The following is a 17,453-nucleotide window of genomic DNA, read 5'->3' on the forward strand; positions in this document are numbered from 1 at the left end:
ACCTTTCAAGTTCAGTTCACATCATGATTGTTTATTGGCCAAGTGATATCCTGAACATGCTTTCTTTGCTTTGTGCTAAGTGCTTCATTGCTTATATTCTATCATACTTTTCAGGATGTCGGATAAAGGAAAAGCTATAGCCACTACCTCCAAGAAAAGAAAATATTCTACACCTTCTATTCCCTCCATTTACAAGAATTATGCTAAGAATCCATTGAATGACGAAGAAAAGGAAAATCAGTTGCTACCTTCTACTGATCCAACCAAGTTTCCCAATCTTTACTGTGAGCTTCGCCTTTCTAAGTATCGGACGAAGAAACTGAATACTGAGAAGAAGCTTGTCCTTCCCAATGATGTACGACGATCAATTACTAGTCAGATCCTAGAGTTGGATATGGACTTTGTTGATAGGGATTTGGGAGATATCAACATTTCTTGGGTGAAGGAATTTTATTGCAACTTCTTCCGCCCCACTTTGGATTCAGTTCAGTTAAGGGGTAGAGAGGTTATGATTACTGAGACTGCTATAGAGGAGGTATTACAGTGCCGACATCTTCCTGATGGCACCTGCGCCCATCAGCAGGCTGAGTTAGCTATTCACAGCATGACCTTTGACTATGAGGCGCTTAGGCGCGTGATCGGTTTACCAGATGCTACTTGGGTCATGGATGCGAATAACACTAAGCCTAAAGGGATGCTCTTTGCTCAGCTGACTAGAGAGGCCAAGACTTGGCAGATGATATTTGCCCACTATGTCTTACTTACCACTCACTTCTCTGAGATCCCTATGGAGATGCTACTTCTGATTGGGTGTGTTATGAAGGGGAAGGAAGTTTATTTTCCTCGATTGATCCGGCAGTGTATGTGGCGGGCGCATATTCGTGGCCTACTTCCATTCCCTACTTTGGTTACCAGCATGGCCGCCTTAGCTGAGGTCCCCTGGTCAGATGATGATGTGACACCACGACCCCCAGATGACGATGACAAGGAGGTTACTATTCCTTGGGGTGGTTGGATGCACGAGAAGCTCCCAGCCAGACGCCGGTCTAGGGCTAGAGCAGTAGTAGGGACAGCTGGACCTTCAGCCCCTACAGCAGCCCCATCTTCTTCTACAGCAGCAGCTCCATCTTCTTCGACAGCTCCTCCTTCAGCACCTGAGCCCACTTACCTACTGGTCCAGCGTCTGTTTCGGTTCTTGGAGCGCGAGAGGCACCATGTCAGGCGCCGATTGGATCGGATGGATCAGGCACTCATCTCCCTCGGCGCTGAGTTACCTCCGCTTCCAGACTCCCCGGCCTCCGATGAGCAGGACCATCAGGAGGAGGGTGTTGACGAGCCGACTCAGCAGGATGCACCTCCAGCAGCACGTGACACCACAGAGATTTCACAGACCCATGAGGAGCCGGTCCCACAGCCTTAGACAGATTCAGCACCTACCGTTGTACCTACCACTGATCCTCCGGTTTAGCATCGAGGACGATGCTCGATCTTAAGTGTGGGGAGGGTCACCGGTAGCATCATTAGAGGACCGGTGAACATTTTGGCCACTTTTCTAGTTATCTTACTTTGCATATCTTTTGTATATATTTGATGCATCTTGAGCTTATTTTGGATACTCTTACTATTTTGACTCGTTTTGGATACCTTTACTGCTTATTTTGGGTTTTAGATGTTCTGGATGCTTTTGGATATTTTTAGATGTTTTGGATGATAGATTTCATACTTTTAGTTTGATTTTTCTTTATACATTTGTGCATATTCTCTTGTGTATATCTTTCTTTTTTTTAATTTGTGGTTGTGATTAGAAACCATGTTTTAAGTTAAACTTAGTCACCCTTTTTGCATAAGAAAGTGTTTTAAGTGAAAAAGAAAAGGGTAAACTAAGGAAAATTTTTGAGATTTTTTTCAATCACAACAATGCTTTGTCAAATATTGAGATTTCCCAAGAAATTTAATTATAGGGCACCAACCCAATTTATTGAAGAAAATTTTTGGTGAAACTTGCTTGAATTCTTACTTTGTGAAGCATGTATTGAATTAAGAACACAAGCTTGTGAGACTTGAGCCTATTGATGTGGTTACATTTTATAACCACTTATTTTCCATTCTTGTGTGAAATTGTTCTCTTTCTATGATTGTGATCCTTGATTTGCTTGATTCTATATGTCCATTTATTTCGTATATTCATGCATTTGTATGATTGAGGCCATTATTTCATTAGCCACTTACCCAAATAGCCTACCTTTTTACTCTCCATTGTTAGCCAATTTTGAGCCTATGCTTAACCAACTTATTCTCAATTTAACACATTACAAGCCCAAGGCGGAAAACCAATGAAAAGTCCTTGTTTGGATCTTTGATTAGCCCAGGCTAGTGAGAGTGTTTGTTATTCAAGTTGGTGAGGCTTGGGAACATTGGGTGGGATAAAAAGGGTAGTACACTTCCATATTTAGGAATTGGGAACATATTCATGTATTGATTGAATGTATAAGATCTTATGCAATTGATGTCCTTGTACACAGTATAAAAAAAAGAAAAGAAAAAAAAAAGAAGAGAAAAAAAAATAAAAAAAAAAAGTAGAAGAAAAAAAAATAATAAAAGGGAACAAAATACCCCAAGGTGTAGTTCAATAAAAAGGAATCAATATATAAGTGTTATGAATCAAGAAATAGAGAATGCATGAATATGTAAGAAAAAGTGAAGAATGGGTAGTTAGAGTAGTTTGAATTTGTATAGGTTATTATATAGTTAGGTGGGAAAGTCTATAATAATCAAAGATCTAAACTCTAGTCCACTTAACCATAAATGATCCTACCTTGACCCTAACCCCATTACAACCTAAATGAAAGACCTCATGATGAATGTATGCATGCATTGAATAAATGTTGATTGTTAGAAGAAAATCAAATTTTGGAAAGCTTGATTAGAAAAGAATTGAGTGAATTAACCCTTAAACACTTGAGTGAATAGAGCGGATACACATCCGGTGAGGGTTCAAAAGTTCAATCACATGTGTTCACCCATATTATCTATATTCTTGCAAGCTTGAAATTTCTTTGATAATTCAATACAATTGTGGTTGAGACTTAACTCCTATTGCCCTAGCTATTGTGCTTATGCATGTCTCTTGGGAATTGATTTGTTTGAGCTAAGCATTTCCAATTGCTTTAGGTAGTTGCATTTAGATAAGTTCATATAGCTTAGTTGCATTCAATAAATGTCATACCCCTTAGTTCCTTCTTATTTTAGCATGAGGACATGCTAAGGTTTAAGTGTGGGGAGGTTGATAAACCCCATTTTTAAGGTTTATCTTGTATTGAATTCAGAGTATTTTGATAACCTTTTCTCGCATTTAGCTTATGAATTGGCATGGTTTTGTAATTTCTCCCGTATTTGTACTTAAGTGTAAAAACATGCTTTTTAAGCCTTATTTTGATGAATTCTAATTCCTCTTTGATTCCATAAGATGCCTTGATGTGTTTGCTAGTAATCTCAGGTTGAAATAGGCTAGACATGGATCAAAGGAGCAAGGAAGGAAGCATGCAAGTGGAGAGAAGCACAAAAGCCAAAGAATTGATCTCGGCCAAGCACGTGCACGCGCACAAGGCGCTTGTGCGCACATTGCAAAAATCGGCCAGGGACGCGCACGCGTCGCAGTCTGCACATGACCTCATTAAAGCAACACGTGCCTGGCGATTTGGAAGGGTTTCTGAACCCATTTTGGCGCCAATTGCTGATAGAAGGGAATAAAAGGATCAAGGATTGAGGAAGAGGGGGGAATCTATCATATAGCATAATTAGGATTAGTTTAGAGTTAGTTTTAGAGAGAGAAGCTCTCACTTCTCTCTAGAATTAGGATTAGGTTTAGGTTAATCTCTCTTCTTAGATCTAGGTTTAATTCATGCTTTAATTCACTTCTCCTTTATCAAATCTTAATCTTCTCCTCTTCCTCTTTCTAGTTAGATGCTTTAATAATTGTAATTCTTCATTTTGTTTTGGATAGATTGTTGTTCATTTGTTTTCTTTCAATAATGCAATTCGAGGTAATTCATGATAATTGTGATTTCCTTGATTGTTGTTGTTAATTCTTTGTATTCAATTGTAGTTAGAATTCATTCTTGTTGTGATTTACTATACTTTTCTTTTGTGCCTTCCAAGTGTTTGATGAAATGCTTGGTTGGATTTTAGTATAGATTTTGTTCCTCTTGGCTTTGGTAGAGTGATTAGTGACTCTTGAGTTATCTAATTCCTTTGTTGATTGATGATTAGGGATTGCTAATTGATTTGAATGCCTCTAAAGCTAGTCATTCCTCTAGGAGTTGATTAGGACTTGAGGAATCAAATTAATTCATCCACTTGACTTCCCTCCATGGTTAGAGGTTAACTAAGTGGGAGCAATGAACAATTCTCATCACAATTGAGGAGGATAACTAGGATAGGACTTCTAGATCTCATATCTTGCCAAGAGCTTTGTTAGTTATTAGTTTATTTCCTTTGCCATTTATATTTCTTGTATAAAATCTCAAAAACCCCAAATATAACTCACAACCAATAACAAGACACTTTATTGTAATTCCTAGGGAGAACGACCCGAGGTTTCAATACTTCGGTTTATAAATTTAGGGGTTTGTTTTAGTGACAAACAATCTTTTGTATGAAAGGGTTATTGTTGGTTTAGAAACTATACTTTACAACGAGATTTCATTAGTGAAATTCTAAACCGTCAAAAAATCTAATCATCACGGCTCTTTAGCTGAGAAGAGGAAATGGGGGAGGAAGATGTGGCGGCGCTAGGTAAAGGCCAAAGGTGATGGTGGTGGCGATGGAGATGCTGGAAGCTGCGATAGAGTTAGGGTTCGGTGCATGGAAGAGGGTGATGAAGATAGCAGATTGGCGGCGACAGTAAGCTCGGGCCCGGCGGAGGTGGTTCGCCAAGAAGAAAGCTCAACGTCTCTGGACCTGACGGGGAAGGAGAGGGTAGAGGGAGGAGGTTGGACGCGGTGGTCGCAGATGGTGGAGGCTATGGTGGCTCGTGGTGGTGGTTCAGCCTTAGGCCAATGGACAGAGGAAAAGAGAAAAGAAGAGAGGAAGAAGAAAAGAGAAAGGGTTGCGGCGGGGTTCTGAGGTAGTGATCTGAAGGCTGGTGAATTGAGAGAAGGAAAGGGCTACAATGCTTGAGGAAGGGAGAAAGGGAAAGGAGGATTGGAAGAAGAGAGAAGGGTAGTGGCTCCGTTGGGAGAAGAGGAGGAACGATGGTGATGGTGGAGGGTGATGAAGCCTACATGGAGGTGGAACCGCCAGCTCAGTGCTCCGACTGCTGAGTCATGCCGGAATTGGGTGGAAGGACCAGGATTTTGCACAGAGCTCAAATTAGAGGGTGCATTTAGAGCATTTAGAAACTGAGGGGTAACATTGGTGCGCGAGCCCAATCTGAATGACCATTTTAGGAATTTACTCTTGTAATTCGTGTTATTCTTCTTCCTCTCTCCTATCTATCTCACCTCCTCCTCATCGCTGCTTTTGCATTTTCTTTATTTCTTATTTTTCTTTGTCTTTATTTTTTCTCTTCTTTTCTAAACATACTTCTACTTGTTATATTATTAATATTGCAAGTGTGAAAAATGTATAGAATTAGTTCTACATTAAAAATAAATAAATAAATAAATAATTTATAAGATAAAAAATCTATTAATTTATTATCTTAAAATTTTGAATTGGATATATAACTCCTTATCTTATGTTTTCATTTTTCTACTTAAAAGGGTTACATGCTTCCCTAAACCATAACAATACGTCTCTCTGCTACATATTAATTAATTAACAAGTAAAAGTCATATTATTATTATCCGGTGTATGCTATGTAGTGTAAACTCAAAGGATGATGATTTGACATAAAATGGTAAAAAAGACTACTTGATAAAAAGTCAATTGAAAATTATATAAACTAAATTAATTTAAAAAATGAAACTAATTATGTAAATGGTCACTCTCAATTATAATGGTAAAGAATTATGGAAAGCAAAATAGAAAAGTCGTGTAGGCATCATTTTACTGAACCAATCGAATATACTGAAATATATCCCTCGACATATTCCTGGGAATAGGCTACCTTTGGTACCACTTAAATCTTTATTTTGTGAAAAACCCCATTGTCGTGTTCTTAATTCAACTCCCTTTTCTATTTCTTCCAAGTTTTTAAACTTAAAGGCGACAATCAGCATTGGTTCCCTCAATTTGTTTTTGACTACTCTTCCTTTTGGAGAAATTCTTTCTTTTTCTTAATATGGTTGCATTATAATTTAGAGTTTAAAATTTTATATATAGAATTTAGAAAATTAATTAAAATTGAGAATACATAAGGATTAAATATGAAAATTGTTATTGTTATTATTATTATTGTGAAAAAAATAAATTAAAAAATATTAACTGAAAAAAAAAATTAATTCTTATTGTTTTTCTATATTCACATAATATTTTACAAATACTTAAAATTTTGATAGGTATTGTAACGTTCTCACAAAATAACTTATCAATGCTATAGATGTTGCATTGTTCATGGTTAAAGCCATTTGATCTTTTGTCATTTGTGTCCAAATAATAAACGAGTTTAATTAGAGAGTCACCTTTTTTAAGTTAATTTGTTAAATTATTATTATTTTATATTAAATTTTAAATTGTAAATATTAATCCTCTAGTTCTTTGGCTATGGCCCATGAATATATAGCATTTTTTCTTGTTACTTAAAATCCACATATTCCTCATTGGTTCCTTTCACAATATAACCAAAGTTCCATAGATTACTATTTTATTACCCATCAAAGAACACTTTTTTCTTTGTTGTTTTTGTTTTTTCTTCCCCAAATAAATTTCCATGGGCGATTCTAAGTAGATTCCTAGGAATCATCCTCTCCCCCAACATCCCACATGACCCCTTTTGCCCCTACTCATTCATTTTTCTTTATTCTTGACAATGCCATCTCTTCCTTATACATCACGGATCCAAATTTTATTTTTCCGTCCATAATTATGTCACTTTATAATGTTCTTGACCAAATTCGATAAAAAAAATATATATATTTTTTGGTTATTTTATTTGAAAGAGTTTTAATCAAAATTATAAAATTTTAAATAAAAACGAGTAAAACTTTATTTAGGTCTCGGTTTATTATAAACAAAATTCATTTATAACATAAATATTTTAAATTTAATATTTTAATTTCTAAAATTTTACTTCTTGACAATTATTTATTATTACGAATAAAATAGTTTATGATGCCTCTATCTTCAAATATGCATTGAGTGTCACGTGGTTGTATGACATGGACTTTTATTATATACGACATATTATATGGTTGTGCCATATGTTATTAGATTATAAAATTGTTTTATTAATTATTTTAAAACAAAATATATATATTGAGAAAGAAATAAAACTTAAAAGGTCGTATCTCATTATCTATTGTTATTGTCTTTAATATTTTTATAATAGATAAAAAAATTAGCAAATTTTTCTCTAAAAAAAACTATTTTATATCTATCACCTTTTTAAACTAAGTTATGTCTCACAAAATATTTCATTATATATGTATTTCCTAAGATAGTTACAAAAAAAGCTGAACTACGTACAGAGTAAAGCAACTAAACAATTAATTATTAAAAGTTTAGCTTATCAATTAATTATTGGCCACAATTTATTAGCCATTTAAAATCTTGGAAAATAATAGAGAGTTCATACTTTTAGTAGAAATAAGTAGAAAATTGACTAGTATTGACTTAAATATAAGACAAATAATGAATAATGAAAGAGGCTAATTTTTTTAACCAATATCAATTAATATTTTTAAAATTATTTTATTTATCTTAAATTTTAAATTTTAAAATCTCTCAAATGAAAATTTGTAAATTTTAAAAATAAACTAATATTGATTAATTAAAATTTTATTTCTTATATTTTTAAGATGAATATAACAGAAAATATTAATTATCTAATATTTTTCTAATTTTTTTGTATAAAAAATACTTAAAAGATAGAGACTAAAAAAGTAAAAGAGTAAACACTCAAATTAATTCGGTCTCTTTAACAAAAAAAATAAGACATTTCGCTTAATAAAATTATTTCGAGACAATACAATTTTTCTGTTTAAAAAATTGTTACATAGTAATGACAATTAGTATTGTAGAGTGTTTATTTGTAATTCGTGAGATTTTATTAAGTTCTCTTTTACAATAAAACCAATTACCATCATTACTATTACTATTTTTTTTTTATCATCATTGTTATAATTTTTACTTCTCCTATTTCCATTATGCAATTATATATTATCATCATCATTATTTTTTTTTACCACTATTAACACTAACAACATCATCAACATCATCATTCTCTTTTTTCATTTTTTATCCGATGCTATTTTTTTTTTAATTTTTATATTGTAATTATTTTCCTTCTTATAATATCACTTCTGGCAATAATTCTTTTTTTCTTATAATTTTTTCTTCACGTAATCACTATTAATGAAAAAATTAAAAAAAAAATTATTAAGAAAAAGTCTATAGGACTATCACTTTTATTGAAATTTGGCCAGTACTTAACCATAAAAAAAATGAGTGATTCTACACCATTAAATATCATCTCACACTATTAAAAATATTGATAATGACTAATTGATGACTACATATCACAAATTTTACGGACTTCCTAAAATTCCTCATTTATTAATAGTTTGTGAAAATTTAAATTTTAAAGCCTCACAAATTATAAATAAAACTTTTATAAAACTAACTTCTATTATTATTTAGCAAAATTTTTAACAGAATAATTATATAATTTTAAAATAATTGTCAAGAGATAAAATGTCTCTGTTTTTTTGATAAAGTTTACTTTATCTTTAAAAAAATAGATAAGAGTCGAATTAAGTGTTTAATTAAAGTAAAACGTGACTCAAACGTAAACCAAAACACCCATATTTTAACAAAACTGAACCACATAGTGTTATACCACAACCACACTACCACAGCACCAAAATTTTTATGATTTTCAAAGTCTTAGTCCTAAGTATGACCGTGTAATATTAATATTATAGTAACCGAATATGCCTCCAAAGAATTCCCATGCTTCTCCAACGACCCCTTTTATACCCTTTTCTAACCGCCACTTCATCACGGTAAGCATATGCCTCTAATATTCTAGCAAACCTTCACTAATATAAACCCCCTTACACCCTTTTTCTCATATATCTTCTTACATCACCATACCAACCTATTTTTAATTTGATCATCATCTTCTTCTTATTAGGTTTACATTTTTTATTTTCTTTTTTTTTTCTCTTGTTAAAATTTTGCAATTTGAGTTATGAAGTTTGGTAAGAGGTTGAAGCAACAGATTCAAGATTCCCTCCCCGAATGGAGGGACAAGTTCTTGTCGTACAAGGAACTGAAGAAGCTTGTGAAGCTCATTTCGGCCGCGCCAACACGACGAAATGAGTCTTGGCGTAGCCGAAATGAGTCTTTGAAGTATGGCAAGGCTGAGTCTGATTTTGTGTACTTGTTGGATATTGAGATTGACAAGTTCAATGGCTTCTTCATGGAGCAAGAAGAAGAGTTTGTTATTCGCCATGAGGTAATAATAATGTTCATAATTTCATATTTCATAATAGCTTCTTCACTTTGAAAAAAATGGCCAATATTAAAAGAATTTGATTTCATTAAGGTTTCTTCATGCTAAAAAAAACTAGTAATATAACAATTTTTAATTTTCAGAAACCTAGAGTATATATATCCTAATTTTTCGTATATTCGATTAAATTATTATAAAATTATAGTTTAAACTATTAGATACAAACACACAGATAATAATAAAAAAAAAACAGCGATTAGATACTGTCAGAAAATAAGAATATTTAACTAATGTGTCGTACAGACAAATATTTGATCTTGATTTACACTACTTAAGTTCTGCTTCACTAAATCTTTGTGACTTAAAATCTCAGCAACTTATAATAGAGATCATTTAAGTTGAGATATAGTAATTATAAAAACAATTATGAATTTTCTTTTTATGTAGTGGCATTAGCACATTGTAAACTGCTACAACAATAGTATTTATTTATCATTTAATATGAAGTGGTTAAATTTGAATTTGAAACGGGTGAATGTTACTAGGAAGGAATTGATTCCTACTTGAGTTGCTTCATAAATTGCATCGTTTATGCTAGGAATATTCGTTATTATTTTTCAATGGTTATCTAATTTCTAAAAACTGAAAATGTTGTACTAATAACATCCTTGTTGAACTTTTTTTAATTAAAAGTTGGCGGTGGTGTGGGCCAACTAAGGCGTAGGTGAATATTTTTTCTTTTTCATATGTTATTATGAACTTATATGATTAATTCAGTGAAAAATTTAATAGAAATATCATTATTACTTAAAAAATTATGAATTTACCAAAAGTCTTACTTAGCTGACTTTTGACTATAGTATAAGCATTCCATGACACCTTAGTTAACATACAAAAAATAAATACCAAATATTAGTATTATATTAAAAAAAATATTGATATACTTCAATTTTGGGTATCATATTATTTTTCTTTGGTATTTTTTTGGATATCTTATTATTAACACAAAATTTCATATATCCTACTAGTATTTTTTTGGTATTAGGCTATCAGTATTTTAATTTCTATTGTGGAGGGTTTTTTTTTTTTTATCGTATTGTGGAGGGGTTTTGTATTTTTCTTTTTTCATGTGGAAGATCATAAACCACGTTTTGTTGAGTTTTTTTTTTTAATTATGTTTTTGGGTTCTAAGCTTTTGGTTGACTAAGAAAATTGATGAAATCTTCAATCTTCAACTGATTTTGGACATATAAAAAGGGAAACCAAAACCAAGTGGTCCAAAAAGGTTTGTCCAAGGATTTGAAGCTTGAACATATGCACTTTAAATTTTTCAATCATTCAATGGAAGCTTCTCTATTTCTTGGGCCCATTTTAAGTACAATCTGGAGCTTACTTTCTATCTGTTTTCCATGGCCCATACTGTGCTGATCTCTTCTTACCTGGGATGGAAAAACAATAAAAATAAAAATTTTGACAAAACATAAACCAAAATAAAAAATTGACAAAACCAAATTTGTTTGGTCTATTAGTTGGTTCACTAGTCTGTTTATTTAAGCAAGTAATGAAAGCTCGAATATAGTGTTTTGTATTTAACAATCCATTGATCAGGCAAAACTCTTTGGAGGTTTGCAAATCCATATTCTTTAATAAGACTTTAACTAAACCCGATCGAATTAGTTGAATTTCTAATAATAAGTTTTGTAATTTAGGTTGGAGAAAAAAAAGTGTTTGTTTTTATGTATTAATTTATTTTTTGAGTAATGTTAAGGGATCAGCAATTTTTGTGATTGATAGCCATCAAATATTGGTGTAAGGTTTCATCCAATGACTCACATTTTTCTGCTGGTTACATGCTAGCTAAAATTCAATAAAATTGCTGCCCTAGACTTTTTCTTATTTTTTTAATACACAATATTTTTTACATGATATTATTATACTATACCTTTTTAGTAAAATAGTATAGTGTGTAACTCAACATCTTTTCTAATAAATGATTTGCATGCTATGGTGATAAATATGCTCAATTGAAAAATCTACTTGATCATCGGACCTCAGCAATAGCATGAACTGATATTTCATTTGAGATAATCTATTTCTAAAAGATATTGTCTCTATGATCCTCATGAAAAATCATGCTACCACTTAATTTAGAAGAAGATAGAAATATTGTGTATGAAAACTTTATAACTAATTAAATGTTGGTTGCAGAACTTAAAACAGAAGATAAAGAGAGTGGTTGATTTATGGGGACCAAATGGCATTCACCCTTCAGAAGAGAATTACAAGGAGGAGATGGAAAAAATCAGAAAAGCAATTGTTGATTTCCATGGTGAAATGGTTCTCTTAGTAAACTACAGCAACATCAATTACACAGGTTCATTCTTTTCTTTTTTTTTATTATTTGAAAAATTGTTTCAGACAGACATATATATATAGACGTACATATAAAATATTTTCTCATTATCTTACTATCTTTGACCCCATATTAGAATAAAATTTTGTTAAGGTTTTATATATTATTTTTGCTTAAATATGTAAGTCTATCACTAAACTCATTTAGATGAGAAATTTTTATATGTTCTGATTGTAAGTAAGTGTTTTTATTCTAATCAATTAATTATCTTCGATGTTAGCAGTATAAATTCACTATTACTTTAAATTTAAGTTTAAAAGTATTAATAAAACAAAATCATAAATCTTAAATTTTAAACACTAAATCCTAAATTTTAAAATAAAAACTAACATCAAACTGACAAAATATATGACACAAAACAAAAATATTCATTTGTTCTTAGAGCACACAAGAAAATTTTCACTTATAATGTGATACAGATTTCGTCAAATAGTGAATAAATAGTATATGAATTCAAAATTCAAAATTCAATAATAATAATAATAATAATAATAATAATAATAATAATAATAATAATAATAATAATAATAATAATAATAATAATAAAAAAGTTTAATTATTCCGTTGGTCTTTATAGTTTCACTAAAATTTTAATTAGTTCTTTATACTTTTTTCCTTTCAATTGGATTTCTACACTATTTTTAATTTTATAATTAGGTCATTTCTAATCTAAAAATTGTTAGAGTTAACTAAATATTTTTTTGTACATTGAAAGTATTCATAATTACAAACTTAACTAGATCTTTAATTGCATGTATTTTGGAAAAAAAATATTCTATTAATTTTAATATTTTTTATATGAAAATGACCTAATTATAAAATTAAAAGCAATATAGAAACCTAATTAAAAAAAAATATAAAAACCTAATTGAAAATTTAGTAATACTACAAGGACTAACAGAATAATTAAACCTAATACTAATAAAAACATTTTATCTTTTAATTATGTGCTAGTGTTGAATAATGTATATGTTGAATTTTGCAGGGCTGGCAAAGATTCTGAAAAAATATGACAAGAGAACAGGAGGACTATTGCGTTTGCCATTCATTCAGAAAGTTTTGGTGCAACCCTTTTTCACAACTGATATAATCTCAAACCTAGTGAAGGAATGTGAGAGCATAATTGACACAGTGTTCCCAGCAGAGGAAGCAGCTGAAAGAGCAAAAGAAGCCATTGTTGTGGCAGGGGAAGGTATTTTCAGGAACACTGTTAAGGCTTTGCTTACAATGCAAGAAATAAGAAAAGGGAGTTCCACTCAGAGTCCTTTTTCTTTGCCTCCTCTTAATTTGCCGGATTCTGATCTCATCCAATCAATACAACTCAATGCTGCAGTTCCAATTGTGTAGGGGAAAAAAATTTGAATTGGTTATGTATAAAATTGTCATAGTTATTACTATAGTTTTATGATCACAAAAATAGTTAGGAAAATCAGAAATGGCATTGCGAGAAATTTTTATATAAATACAATTTTAATACTTAGTATTTATATACACTCATAAAAAATTGTGTTTGATAATAAAGTCGCAATATAAATACAAAGATAAAAAATTTAAAGAATATGTTTGAAATTTATTGGAATTCTTTATATTTTTTTGTATACATACGATGAAAGTAACTTAGTGGTAATGTTTCTTTCAAAAAAAAAAAAAAAAACCTTAGAGGTAATGTCAAATTAGTTGTAGCCTCTCATTTTGGAGAATGTCTGGTGCCTAGCTACCAAAATTTCTAAGCCTAATCTTTCTTTCTTTTTTCTTTTTTTTCCTCCTTCCCCACTTTGTATTGGATTAGCTCTTTCTGGAGAAAACAAATCTTATTTCCGACCCAAAAACTATGGGTCAAAACACAAATAATTGAAAAAGTTTTTGGGTCAAAACACAAATAATTGAAAAATGTGAAACTTTGGCAATTTCACACAAAATGAGAAAAGGCATAAAAATAAGAGTAAATGTTCTTTTCGGTCCCTAACTATTTGTCCGATGGGCTTTCTACCCCCTAAGAAATTTAAAAATCCAAATCGGTCCCTATCTACTTTGATATATGTACGTTCCAATCCGTATCTACTTTGAGTAAATGCCTTTTCGGTCCCTGGTAATGTCCTTTCCAGTCCCTAACCAGGGACTGGGATCGGACGTACATATATCAAAGTAGATAGAGACCGATTTGGGTTTTAAGATTTTGTAAGGGGTGGGAAGTCCATCGAGTAAATAGTTAGGGACCGAAAAGAGCATTTACTCTAAAAATAAAAATAAAAATATAAACCAAATTCACCTTAAGATACTTCATCATCACTAAAAGCTTCTTCATTCTTCATGCATACATTACTTGTTGAGTTGAGAGAATGATAATAAAACATTTGATTGAGATATGTAAACAGTATTATAGTAATAGAGTAGTAACATAATTGGAGATACCACTAGTTAGTGTATATATACCCTTTTTATGGTTAACTTTAACAAGTATCATTCATAATACTTCCAGATTTCAATTCTTTCTTATGTGAATTCATTTCTCATTCTCTGCATAATTCCTTCATGGTATTTAGAGCCTTTTACTCCTAGCTTTTCATCTGAATCATGCCCCTCAAAAATAAAAAAGCATTACTCTATCCAGTCCCAGATAAATTCAATGAAGACAATTTTGTCACTTGGCAGCAATTGGCATTATTCACAATCTAGAGCCAGAATTCTCAAGATCATCTACTTTTTGAAAAGATCCCTCCTGAATTCGATAGTGATGCTGACAAAGCAGTCAAGAAAATTTTCAGCAAACATGAAGAATAGTTAATTATTACAAGATTACAATTTGTGTACATGGCTGTTATCTTCCATGGATGTTGATTTCAAAAACAGAAGCATTGAGGTCTCCTCCAATCCAATCCTCTGATCCAAGAACATATCTTGCTACACCTTTTTGTATCTCAGATTCTACTTCACATGTATCTCCTAGTGCTTTTCTTTCTAGTTTATCTTCTGATCAGATAGTTAAAAATGTTCTTTGGACGTGTAATCTCTCTTGTGAGACTCAATCTAATAACAATAATTATTCACCTTCAGTTTTCATTTTATGTGAAAATCTTGCTGTTTAGCCAATATGCACACTCTTCTTTTTCTGATTCTGCTACTATTTACTCTTCATCTCTTGAATTGATTTTTATTGATATGTTCAGAACTTCAGATTATAAGTATTCTTTAAGCCTAGTTGATGCATACATGAGATACACATGCTTGTATTTACTTCATTCTAAATATCAATTCTTACAAATTTTAACTTAATATAAGAATCTTATGGAAACAAAAACTAGTTGTAAAATCAAAGCTATTCAGTCAGCTAATGCCAAAGAATTTTTACCCAAGTCTGTTTAAGAGTTTTTAGAACAATATGGTATTAATCATAGACTTGCTTGTCCATATACACATCAACAATAAGGTATTATTGAGAGAAAACACAGACATGTAATTGAAATGAGACTTGCTTTACTTGCTACTGCTGGAATGCCTAAATATTTTTGGGAAGATGCCTTTTTCACAGTTACTTTTCTAAAATATTGCATAATGTTAAATCAGGCTATAATATGCTAAGAACCTTTGGTTGTGCATGTTTTTCTTACACTAGACCTTATAATTCAACTAAATTAAACTATAGATCTAAAAAAAGGTTCCTTTCTTGGTTATGCTCCACAATCTAAGGAATTTAAGTGTTTAAATGCTAATGATAAGATATACATTGCTAGAAATATACTGTTTGATGAGTCTTCTTTTCTTTATGTAAGTATGTTTTCTACTTCTATGCCTACTACTTCAATTTTTGGTTCAGAATCAAGTTCTACTTTTTCTTCTATATCACACATTCGTCAGGTACCTTCTAATACTTCTTCTGATTTATCTATTTTGTCTATTGACACATGATCATCTATTACTAATGATACATGCAATACTCAATCTCCTCTTGAATTACCATTAACTACTGATATTTTTAATAATGCTACACACAAGACACAACACAATTTCATGGGTAGCCGTTGAGTTTTGGCAATCAAAAGAGCTCCTGATAATTCTATTCTAAAATATAAAGCTCAATTGGTTGCTGAAGGATGTCATCAGCAAGACAGCATTGATTATGTTCAAAATTTTAATCCTGTAATTAAGCATGTGCTACAATTAGAACTGTATTTATTGCCATGTCTAAGGATTGACATTTAAGACAATTTGATTTAAATAATGCATTTTTAAATGGGGAGTTAGATGAATTAGTTCTGATGCAACAATCTCAGGCTTTATATCATCTTATTCTTCTCTTGTTTGTAAATTACATAAAGCCATTTATGGCTTGAAACAACAAGCCCCAAGGGCCTAGTATAATAAGTTGTGCTCCACCCTTTTTAAATTGTTTTCTAAATACAATATCTGATCCTTCTTTATTCAACATATTTGAATCTAAACCTACTATTTACATTCTAGCATATTAGATGACATTCTTATAACATGACTGCTATTTGTACTCTCATTTCAGAATTAAAAACTCTTTTTGCACTAAAAGATTTGGGTAGTGTCAACTACTTTTTAGGCTTGGATTTTAATTGTGTCTCTGAACATCTTTTACACATAACTCAGTCTAAGTATAGATTTACTTGAAAGAGCTGGTATGCTAAATTCAAAATCTGTTCTGCCACCAATGATAACCAGTGTGAAACTTACATCTTAAGGAACTCACTTTTTAAAAAATCCTACACTATTTAGATCAATGGTTGGAGGACTTCAATATGTTGTGCTAACTCATCAGATCTAGAAATAGCTTATGCTGTCAATAGAGTTAGTCAATTTTTTCAAAAATTACTTTAGCCTCGTTGGCTTGCTGTAAAAAGAATACTAACATACTTCTCAGGATGTACAAATCAGTAATAATGTAAAGAATATTATCGAAGATCAGATCAAGCTTCCCTTGGAAAGCTGCTACATATTGCCATCAAGCTAAATAATTAAGGAAATGATTTTCAAATCAAACTAACGATTATCACATTGATGAGTGCAGGAGCTACTACAACAAATAAGAAAATGGTTCCTCAATTAAAGAAGAGATCAAACTCCTATATATAAAGGAACCATCAAAGGAAGAAGGTAACCAATCCAAACCAAATTAGATCAATTACAGAGTTTTTACTGATTTTATTCTTTTTGTTCTTGAGTGTGGTATTACCTTTTTTATTGTCTCGAATTAAATTTGTATTAAAAGATATAAAAAATAAAGAGAGTTGATCATACAAATGTTATTTTATACTTTTGTTTGAGTGATTATTTTAAAGGTGTGTTGAGATTGGAGTGTACTTAATTCTCCTTGTTTAAGTTGGGTTAGTATTTAGAAATTAGTAAACTTAGATTAGCTTAGGTGATAATTTCATCATAGATCATGATAAAGATTAGATTGAT

The 17,453-nt window shown here is 31.4% G+C and overlaps 1 protein-coding gene across 1 annotated transcript; it reads left to right on the plus strand.

Moving 5' to 3' along the window:
• The first annotated feature begins 9,176 nt into the window (after positions 1 to 9,176).
• On the plus strand, positions 9,177 to 13,563 carry LOC130960488 (SPX domain-containing protein 3). Its single transcript, XM_057885898.1, has 3 exons — positions 9,177 to 9,619; positions 11,825 to 11,990; positions 13,015 to 13,563. The coding sequence occupies exons 1-3, from the start codon at positions 9,353 to 9,355 to the stop codon at positions 13,374 to 13,376; spliced, it is 795 nt and encodes a 264-aa protein (XP_057741881.1). The 5' UTR covers positions 9,177 to 9,352; the 3' UTR covers positions 13,377 to 13,563.
• Positions 13,564 to 17,453: the final 3,890 nt, after the last annotated feature.

Source organism: Arachis stenosperma, chromosome 2 (genome assembly GCF_014773155.1).
Source record: "Arachis stenosperma cultivar V10309 chromosome 2, arast.V10309.gnm1.PFL2, whole genome shotgun sequence".
NCBI lineage: Eukaryota > Viridiplantae > Streptophyta > Magnoliopsida > Fabales > Fabaceae > Arachis > Arachis stenosperma.